Source organism: Miscanthus floridulus, chromosome 11, assembly GCF_019320115.1.
Source record: "Miscanthus floridulus cultivar M001 chromosome 11, ASM1932011v1, whole genome shotgun sequence".
Lineage (NCBI taxonomy): Eukaryota > Viridiplantae > Streptophyta > Magnoliopsida > Poales > Poaceae > Miscanthus > Miscanthus floridulus.
The window spans coordinates 101,549,237-101,560,249 of NC_089590.1; the positions used below are offsets into that span (position 1 = coordinate 101,549,237).

At 40.9% G+C, this 11,013-nt stretch overlaps 1 protein-coding gene and 2 pseudogenes across 1 annotated transcript; 2 read left to right on the forward strand and 1 right to left on the reverse strand.

Annotated features, from left to right (window-relative positions):
- Positions 1-686: 686 nt before the first annotated feature.
- On the reverse strand, positions 687-2,130 carry LOC136492565 (protein FAR1-RELATED SEQUENCE 9-like; annotated as a pseudogene).
- Positions 2,131-3,258: 1,128 nt separating this feature from the next.
- On the forward strand, positions 3,259-6,781 carry LOC136494274 (eukaryotic initiation factor 4A-3-like; annotated as a pseudogene).
- Positions 6,782-7,147: 366 nt separating this feature from the next.
- On the forward strand, positions 7,148-7,822 carry LOC136494301 (cytochrome c-like). Its single transcript, XM_066490472.1, has one exon. It carries the CDS (start codon positions 7,189-7,191, stop codon positions 7,528-7,530), a length of 342 nt encoding a protein of 113 aa, XP_066346569.1. The 5' UTR covers positions 7,148-7,188; the 3' UTR covers positions 7,531-7,822.
- The last annotated feature ends 3,191 nt before the right edge of the window (positions 7,823-11,013 follow it).

The following is an 11,013-nucleotide window of genomic DNA, read 5'->3' on the forward strand; positions in this document are numbered from 1 at the left end:
GTCGAAACACCAACTGAAACTATGGACATACATGTTCGCGGTGATCAAGTGCCGGGGCGTCCTCTGCCCAGTCAAAACTGAACAAGGGTTGGAGCTGGAATTGTATAAAAATCTTATGCATATGGTTGTATTGGAATGTAGTTTCATGACTGTAACCTTTTTTTGCAACCTGAGAGCTTGTAGTGACTGTAGTGGTAAACTCAGGCCCCAATTGTAATATGTACACTGTGCTTTTTTTTTTATTTGAAAGACATATGGTTCTCCGGAGTACAGGCAGGTTATATGAAATGCAAAACGAACAGAGTGCCTGAATACATCTGTGTTGACAATAGCAAAGCGTTGATTTCTGAATGTTTGTATGCCACAGCCTGAAATGGATAAGCTCTTTTTTCTTAGCAGAAAAGGATAAGCAGGTCATTGTCTGCAATGACCTTGTATTCAGTTTATAATTATATTACTACATTTGATATCGAACAGAGAGGATCTTCTCAAGCACATCATCTAGATGTTCCATTTAGTGTAGAAATTCAGACATTTGCATTGACAAGACCAAAGCGTTGATGACTGAATTTTTTAATGCCAAAATAAAATAAACTGCATTCAAACAGAATGCAGCCAAGTCTTACAGAGTGCTATTAATTCAAACTGGAAGTAAAATGATACAATTCAGTGACCGAAAATGACTATTATTCATTGAAGTGTAACTTTCTAGCAGATTTGGACAATGTGGCATCTTGTTCAACTCCAAGCAGAAGACCAGTAAGTCCACCTTGGAAGAAAGGAGCTGAAATGTTCGAAGATGACCTGTACATATCACTTGCAAACAACGGCATTGTGGCATTAGCTTGTCCGCCTTGGATAAACGGAGTAGCCATGGTTGAAGATTGCCCTTGCACTTCATTTGCAAACATTGGCATTGCAGTGTTATTGGAAATGGTACCAGCATGAAGGTCCTGTGTACATAATATGACTTTTTTTATTACAATTGCTAGTAGGTAAATAAATTATGAAAAACAAATAATGAGCCCAAGTCATGTATTACGATCAATTGCTTTGGATCATCACTTTCATCTCTCTTTTCAGCACCATTTTTGGGATCTTCTCCTGTAGCCCGATCTGTAAGTAAGAAAAAAAGAATTACTATAGAAGTAGCCATAATGGGAAAAATAAATAGAATGGATGATCTGTACCTTTCTTATTAGTGTTTTTCTTCTTATTCTTCTTCTTTTCTGAATTCTTTTCAACCACGTTTTTGTAGCGTGAATTCTTTGGGCCTTTTACCACTTGGGGAACTCTAAAACTTATTGAAGCGTTTAAAGTGTCACTGTCACATTCATTCACCACTAGCGGAGCATCATTGGATTCTTCTTGCAGCTTCTTAGACGAACATCTGCCTCTAAGTCGAACTTTTCTATAGTTTTTTGGAAATCGTCAAGGAGTTCTTTTGAAACTGAACATTTCAATGCAACAGATGTCGCATTTCGAGAGATAAGAGCAGCATGTGTTTTCAAATCTTCTTTCTTACTTCCTTGTTTCTCAATATAAAATCCTCTTTTTGCATATTTTGTCCACCTATTTAGTATATATTGAGATGGCAAATTGTAAACTCCATTCATATTGAAGACCCTGAGTGCATGCTTGCACAACAGACCTATGAAATATAGATGATGATATTTTCAGCATATGTAGTACAATCTATATTGCAAATTGAAATGTGTACACGTACCTATGGATTCAAACTTTCTGCAAGAACATGCGATGGTGGAATCTGCGGTATTAAATACCACTGTCGCGCCGCGTTCAGACTGCATATATGTAACCATGAATGTTAAGTTTGTCCCTTCGGTCTGCACTAAATTACAAGACAATGTGAATTGTTTTTTGAATTCTTCCTCAAACTTTGAATACATCCTCCTTGTGTATGATTCAGCTGCGGTCCTCAGCATAGGTAAATTTGGGATATAAGTAACTGGGATCTTGCCACGTGACTTAAAGTCATCGTCCAACTCATTTTGACGAAGACTCTGAAACCTTCTCGCATTCTACAAGTAGTTCTGAGAGACCGAGATTTCGACGAAACCTTTTCTTGAAGACATTATTCATACCTTCGCTTCTTTGAGTTGAGTTCATATCCACCGTAAAAGAGTCACGATATACAGCAGCCCACTTTGCCCGTATACTATACAGGTTTTGCATCCACGAGTTATCCTCAAGTTTGTATTCCCTCAACAATTCATTCCACTTTTCAATGAAGTAAGCCTCCGACCTGTCCTCATACACAAATCAGTTAGAAACTTGCCATCTGAATCATGAATTACATGCCCTAAATGTTTAGCAGCATTTAGACAAATATGCCACAAACAAAGTCGATGGCTTGTATTTGGGAATACGTATGCAATTGCTCTTGCCATGGCTGCATCTTGATCAGTGAATATTGTGCTAGGATGCTTACCAGACATTGCCGCCAGAAAGGTTTCAAAGAGCCAAACAAATGATTCAATAGTTTCACTATATAAAAGTGCAGCCCCAAAAGTTACAATCCGCTTATGATGATTGGCTCCAAGGATCGGAGCAAAAGACATCTCAAATTTATTAGTCTGAAAAGTTGTGTCAAATGACACAGCATCACCAAAGCACTTGTAATCCATGATAGGCTTGATGAAATGCCAAGCCCATGCTCATAAACTGTTTGATGAAATGCAAGATTAGATAAGTTTCTTTGCTGCTTTCTTTATTCTATATATCTTTAAATAATCATGAAGCAATTAGAATGATGCTACTTCATCGGTTGTCTTTGATTAGTGACTTCTGTGCATGCAGCTTCCTAGTGCTATTTCTGTGAACTGGTAACTTCATAGTGTGAACTGCATCTGTGTAAACTGGTAGCTGATAGTGCTTATTTCAATTCTGAAAACTGAAGTTATCTACCCGTATGTGTTATGTTGCCTTTGACCAGCAGCTTTTGCTAATATTTGTGTGCTTTGACCTGCTGCTTTTGCTGATATTTTGGTGTTCTGTGCTTAGATTAAGCAGTGTTATTTTTTGCAGACGTAGTGGTAATGCCACTGACCTTGTGTTGGCGTAGTTATGATAATTTGCGTGTCTTACTCTGTTATGATGGCCCTGTGTCTATGGGTTTTCTTTTTGTGGGCCTTTTTTTAGGCTTCACTTTTTTGCCTATGGTAGTTATGTCTATTTTTCGTTTGCCATTAGCTGTAATTTGTAGAGTTTTGATTTTCTATTTAGTTGAATTGATTGTATTTTTAGCTGTTTTTGTTAGATTTGCAATGTTCAATTAAGTTTTTTTTTAAATTTTGGCAGCTAATTGTCTTTAAGAAGATTTGTAAACTTCTGATTGTCTCTTCTTTATTTATTTGTTGACTATTTGATGTGTCAGGAAGCAATAGAAGCTATAGTTGATTTTTTGGTGTAATGTTCAGAGTTGTAACGGTCAATTTAGGTGAGTGTGAGTGTGAGTGTGAGTGTGTGGTTGTGTGGTTGTGTGTGTGTTTCTCTCTCCTCTTCCTGATGCTGACATATGGATTTGTGGTACAAGTATAATTGTTGATTGCATTGGAACCAGAATTAATATTATGTTCATTTTATATTGGAATTACAGTCCATTCTGTTTTTGCATTAGAATTACAATGTGTTTCATTTCTGTTCCTAAACACAGATTCTTTTTGGCAGCGCGCCAGGCTCCTCCTCCGGCTCCTGTGTCAGGATGGCGGTGGCTCCATGCTTGGAGGAATCGGGTCCACCATTGCTCAAGGTAGGCATTCAAAGCTTGTTCTTTCAGAATAGCTTCAGATATAAACATTATAATCCTCGAATTAATTTGAACGAACACTTTGTTTTAGGTATGACATTTGGTACTGTTAGTGCCATGGCACACAGGGTTGTTGATGCTGTATTGGGTCCCCGGACCATTCAGCATGAGACTGTTGTCTCAGAGGCTGCTGCTGCCCCTGCTGCTCCAGCGATGGACACTGATGCTTGCAGCATCCATTCTAAGGCCTTCCAAGATGTATGTTTTCTTGCTACCTAATGCTGCTTAGTTTTTCCTCAGTTTGGTGCATCAAACATTTGGTTACTCACTTCTGTGATGTGGTAATAAAGGTTATGGTGACTTATTTAGTTGTTGAAGAGCTGCATGTTGTCATTCATTCACATTTTGCTTTATATTCCTTCTACCATGGTGAAAACCTCCATTTTAAGTAAAGGGTCTAAATTGGGTAAAGTGTGAAGTGACTGATATATGGCCCTTATCTCGAAACATGTTCAGTTATTCAGTTAAATATTTTTGTTACTGTTAGGTGTCTATTTTTAGATGATGTTTGGTCTAATGTGAGTGTGACATTGCTTAGTGACTGTCATTTTCCTCCGAGACACTGAAGCTTTCATAGCAAGTGGTTCCTTTTTTTTCCCTCTTTTTACCGAGCCTGCTAATTACTTGTCATCGAAGCTAGGCTCTCATTCAAGATTAAATAGCAAGGATGTCATCGTTTGTGGGTGTTTGTGTGTGTCTGGGTGCATGTGTTTTTTCTGGCGTTGCTGGTGTGTGTCTTTGTGTGCTCTCTCTCTCCCTCTGTTTGTGTGTTTGTGTGTCTGTGTTTGTCTTGTATCTGAACAAATTTGTATTGTGCACAAACACCTTTCTTGCTGTAGTCTTTTAGGCAAGTTCTGTTATAAGCTTAAATTGTGCCGCTGTTCATGATTTTGTATACATCCTTTTGATCTAGGTTCCTGATTAAACCTTTTTGTTTGCCTGTCATATTGTTCACATGTACTATAACTTCTGTGTCTTAACATGTTGTTTTGTTGGCTACAGTCATGGCAGGAATGGCACCTGAGGGTTCTCAGTTCGATGCTAAGCACTATGATTCTAAAATGCAGGAATATAAATCATTCCTTTAAAAAAAAAAACTTACCTACTTGTTTTTACCATCTTTTAACCTGAGAGCCAAGTGGTATCTAATAACTTTACCTCTATATGTTCATGTAATACAGGAGCACGGTGAGACTGAGGAGTTCTTCACTTCATATGATGAAGTTTTTGAGAGTTTTGATGACATGGGCCTCCAAGAGAATCTTCTGAGAGGCATTTATGCTTATGGTAGACTGGAAGTCTGTTTTGTTTTAGCCTATTTGCCTTTTACATGGTATTCCTCTTACCACCAGTTCTTTGCTGTGTAGATCTTGAGAAGCCTTCTGCAATTCAGCAGAGAGGAATTGTTCCCTTCTGCAAGGGGCTTGATGTCATTCAGCAAGCACAATTCATGCGCGCGCTTGGTGATTAGCTGGGTGTTAAAGTCCATGCATGTGTGGGAGGAACATCTGTCCGCGAGGACCAAAAGGATTTCTAGCCAGTTGTGTGCATGTTGTTGTTGGTAAACCTGGTCGTGTGTTTGACATGCTGCGTAGGGTGTCCCTCCGCCCTGATAACATCAAGATGTTTGTTCTTTGATGAAGCTGATGAAATGCTTTCTCGTGGTTTCAAGGATCAGGTAAACTCTTCTATTTTATTTCTACTTTCTCTATACTTGATCATGGTACCTGTATTCTTTGCTAGTAAATGCAGAGATGAAGTTTAAAAATACTTTGCCACATTTGATTTCATTTGTTAGTTTCTTTGTGTTTAGCTTTAACCATTGACATGATTCAGTCAGGAAATCTTGTGCCAAACGACTCGTATAATTCTATTATCTTTTCTAGCAGCAATCTGAAGATCAAGTCTATAATGTGCTATCTGTTTTATCCTTCTCTGACTGATTTATGGTTGCTGGCTTTATTTCTTTGGTGAAATGCAGATTTACGACATCTTCCAGCTTCTCCCAGCCAAGATTCAGGGTGGAGTCTTTCTCTGTCGTCGTTCATGTTCTCGGTGCAGTCGAGCACCAGCACGTAAATCTTTGCGCTGGCCTCCACCGCCACCAGCGCGGCGTCCACCGGGTCAGTCACGTTGCAGAAGACAAAGCGGACGTCCACGCGCGCCACGCCCGCGGGCGCCGCCAGCGCCGGCTGCAGCGCATAGGCCATCCATACTATGTCCTGCCGCTCCCGCCGGCTCGGCATGGTCAGCACGCCCACGAGCAGGCTGATTTTCCGGCGGCCGTGGCAGCGTCTCGGCGTCGGCGACGGCGGAGGCCTTCTCGTCGGCGCCTGGCGCGGCGGAGTAGTAGCCACCGTCGTCGGTGCCCGCGCTGCGGCTGAGCATGTTGAGGCCCTGGGAACGGGCACGGGAGGAGCCGAGGCTCGGAGCGCCAGCAGCAGAGCGAGCCGGCCCAGCGGCACCAGGAGGATGTACGGCGTGCAGAGCGACGCTGTGTGGAGCCCTTGCGACGATGTAAGCCTGTTCGTTTGGCTGTGGCACGTCGTAAATGATCGTAAATTTTCAGCCGGAATAGTATTTTTCTCTCACACAAACCAGGCAGCAGTACTTCTTCACGAACCAGCAACGATACGAACCAGCCAACCAAACAGTACTTCTCACACAAACCATGTTTGTTATTGGGTTTTGGATCTTTTGTGCTAATGCTAACGGGTTTTGCAAAATCTGACAGATTTTTTTTATTGCAAAACTGTCATTTTTTGTTGGCTGACGTGTTAGCTTTTGATTTGTCAAAAATTTGACAGATTTTTGGTTGAAAAATCTGTCGCCAGATATGTAGACACACACATACTACACTTCTTCGGTTTCAAGTTACGAGAGAAGTTTTTAGTTTTTATAGATACATTACTTCTACAATGTAGGCAATAGTTATGTATTTAGAAATGTCGCTTTAATTATTTTTCATCCATTTTGCTATGTATCTAGATATAAATAGATGTATAAAAAAAAAGGCGAGAGCAATTTATAATATATTGTAGATGGATGGCCGCGCCAACCGCGGGAAATGAAATTGAAGCTGATCCTAATCCGTCGGGCACCATCGATCGATCGATGGGTCGCCCGCCCTCTTCGATATCTCTACTTGCTATTGTTAGTGTCTACTTAATTAGTTAAGCACTATATTGGTGTCGGTGTCGATCGGACACGCGCGGATCATGCATATATCCATGTGCCTGTGTACTTGTTCGATCGATCATCAACTCCGATCCTCGCACACGTACAGGCGGTCGACGACGACAGTACAATTAATCATCTCCGACTCCGACCGTGATCATCTCGAGATCTGCTGCCTTGCCATGGCTTCCTTCGGCGAGGCCCCTGTCGGTGACGCCGGCAGCGGCGAGAAGATCTTCCGCACCAAGTGCGCGCAGTGCCATACGGTGGAGCGAGGCGGCGCGCACAAGCAGGGGCCCAACCTGCACGGCCTCTTCGGCCGCCAGTCCGGCACCACCCTCGGCTACGCCTACTCCACGGCCAACAAGAACATGGCCGTCGTGTGGGAGGAGGCCACCCTGTACGACTACCTCCTCAACCCCAAGAAGTACATCCCGGGCACAAAGATGGTCTTCCCGGGGCTCAAGAAGCCCAAGGAGCGCACCGATCTCATCGCCTACCTCAAGGAATCCACCACGGCTTAATTATTACAAACATACATAATAGCTTCTTTAATTTATTTAATTAATTTGTTCTTGCATTGACCATGCACGCATGCATATGGATTTTCGCGCGCTACATATATACTATACCTAGCAGGTACCAATAAATTAAATAATACCTTTTCATTTCTTTATTCCACAATTTTTACATCGTCCATCGATATATATGTCTGTGAATTGAAGCTTACTCTATATAATAGCTCTGGGCTTCGATTAACTGCAAGTATATATATGTATCATGATTGTACTCTCGATTGTTCTTAATATAATCTAGGCGGGGAAGCTCTCCCCTCCATAGATTCTCGTCAAAAAAAAATTATTATCTGTCAACAGTCATTGATCGATCCATTCAATCAATTTAAGTTAAGATTAATTATTAAGAGTTTATTTATTTACTTATTACTATACTATATTTGTGTTTGTGCGTTGCACCGAGGCCACACATTTTTATCCATGTCTACTGCAACGATTTGATCATTTTCAGAGCTATTAAACATTTTTTGCATTGGAACCTAAACTATTTCCAAATGCATTTAGGCTTTTTGATCATATTCTCTTTGTATTTACTCCCACACGCCATTCTCTTTTCGTCAAACCAAATAGCCCTGTGACTGAAACAAAACAGCACCAGCCGGCTACCGGTCAGTCTGACCGTCTTAGCGACACATCGATATCTATCAAAATTACAGGAAAGGGCAGGTGACAAAAGAAGAAAAGACAGTCCAGGCCAAAATGATTCACGCGTATGCCAATTCTTCAGACTGACTTTGGAGTAGACTGTACATGGGTTGTACACGCCCTTAGGCTTTTTAAGATTTATATTTCACACGCAATGACACGGTAACACTCTCTGGCAGAAATGAACTTAACAAAATTTGAATTGTAGTTTTTGGATTAGATTTAGATTTTATATAGATTTTATAAGTTCCAGTCAATTTGTGCATTGTTTTGAAAAAGGCAAGAAGCTAATGGAACTCTTTCTATTGGGAACCTGAAGTCTATGTAAATGTTGAGATCAACTTTCACTATTCGTTTGCTGTTTATATTTCTTCGCATTTTTCACCTGCTGAATTAGATCACGAACTCACACGTACTATCGGACGGTATTAAAGTCGGTTGATAAGCCGACTGAACTGTTTTGTTGTGAGAAAAAAATACTGTAGATTCTAGCTGATAAGCCGGCTGATAAGTTCAAGCAAACGGCCCGGAACTGCCGGTATGGCCGACTGGGACTGACCTCGCCGCCTCCGTGCCCCTGGACAGCCACGTCGCTCTCGCCCACTGCCTCCATGGCCATGGCATGCAGCGTGATGGCCTCCTGTGCGTACTTGCGCACGCTCTTCTTGATCTTTCCAGGTATCGAGAGCGCGCGGATGGTCAATGCGCTTCCCATTCGGATACGGCATTAGGAAGGGGTGAGCGGAGCGGGTGTATATAGCGTATACGCCGCCTTAACTGACAGCCCCACCTCTCCATATATATATATCTACTCGCCAACAAATTCTTAACTATAAGATCATTGAATAAAATTGGACCTAGATCTAGCGTCTCTAAAAAATGGTGAAGGCACAGAAAAGTTAAGTTTTAGTGACTTTGGTTTCTAGGCCAAAAACGACTTCAGCATCACTGTTTTTGGGTTGGTCTTGGCTTTAGAAATTGTTCACATGTGTATCCATTTAGTAGGTTTTTTTATTAAACCAGTGGAGAAACCTTAACAAAACCCCCCTACCAGAGAAGATCTAAAATACGATTAGTACCTCATAGTCGCAGCTTCATAGTCGCAGCTATACTACCACTTGAGCATTGACATGAGCTGGGGCTGGATCTGAATCCATCCAGGCCTGTTTTTCTACATCAACCCTCAAAATCTCCTTTTTTCACCCGGACTCCGAACGACACGCTCCATATATGGCTGAGTCCATTATACCTTTTGATTTTGCCGATGTAGTTGGGTTATTATCTCAGTCGGCCATGATCCTCTAATATATATAGAGGGGGTGGTCTTATCATAGTAGAAAATCTTTCCCACACAAAATCTACAAGTTTTCCATAATATTGGGCAAGTTTTCATCAAGTTAGATTCAACACGGGTTCGGACCAAGAAAAATGCCCTAGCCGGTTTTTACAGGGTGACTTGGCATTTTTTTTTTGAAAAACGGTTTGGCCAAATCCGGCCTGGCTGGTTCTAGGATTCAGTCAGACCTATTATCTGCATCAGTCCTCAAAATCTCCCTTTCTTCATCTGGAATCCATATATGTTTTTTCGATCGTCTCGGCGAGGGAAAGAAAAAAGTCATTTTGTCCTCCCTCAACTATCACGAAAGTCAGCCTTTTTCTCCCTCAACTCAAAGGGAGGACAAAATTGACTTTTTTCCTGAGGGAAATACAATGGTGGAGTCCATTATGCCTTTGACCACTTAATTTGGCTATCAACAAGGCCCAGTCTCACATGTGTTACAGTGTTAATGTGGATTACACACAAAATACATGGATGGTGGTTCATGTGCACTGTGAAATACACACATTCACACAAATAACCATCGGCCACCGGTCGCTCGTCACCTGCAACATTGTAAGGAAGTGTGTTAAGGGGAAAAGAATGGTAGCAAGCGTGCGAAATTACTCCTATATCACATAATTTGGTTTCACGCAGCGGAACTGTTCAATAACATATTCTCTCACTCGTTAGTGTACACACAAAATACATGGATGTCGGTTCAGTGCTGAGGTTCTCTATCTCTCATCATCCCGCGACATTGTAAGGAAGCAGTGTTCAAAAGGAAAATAAAGGGCATGTGCCAGCGGGGCGCCTACCTGCCAACAATCTCCCCCTACACCCCCACCTGGAGCAACCCGCTTGACCCCTCTCCCCCCTCCCCACCCAAAAAAAATAATTCCTCCTCACTTTCACTAAATTGGGCCAAATTCAATTGTCTTGGGTCAGACAACAGACCAGGACAGCAACCATGTAGTAAAATCTAAAATTCCTAATATCATCACATATCCCATGGTTTTTGAAGGTAAAAAAAAGTCCATAGCTCCTAAACCAAGTATCTTAATTAAAATCCAATTGCATCATCGTGTTTCTTGCAACAAACTCTTCAAAACAAGACCCCATATGGATATATTTTGATAAAAATTTTAACGAATATTTATCTCATGATGAACATGTATTTGAATGTAATCGTTGAACATAACATTAACACTACAGAAACATCGTAGAAAATAGCATAGAACATCATATGTATATTACGTGAACATCATATATATCATGAAATGTAAAAAATAAATAAAAATAAAAATAAAATTAGTGAAGTAATTAATTATACTCAAATAAAAAGAAGAAAAAAATGCTACCGAACATCATAAATACATCGTAGAACATCACATTAACACTACATGAACATCACTAAATATAGCAGAATATCATATGTATACTACGTGAACATCAATAATATCATGAAA

Excerpts from the sequence above, each read along its gene's own strand:
- LOC136494301 (XM_066490472.1), top strand. The coding sequence starts at position 7,189 with ATGGCTTCCTTCGGCGAGGCCCCTGTCGGTGACGCCGGCAGCGGCGAG.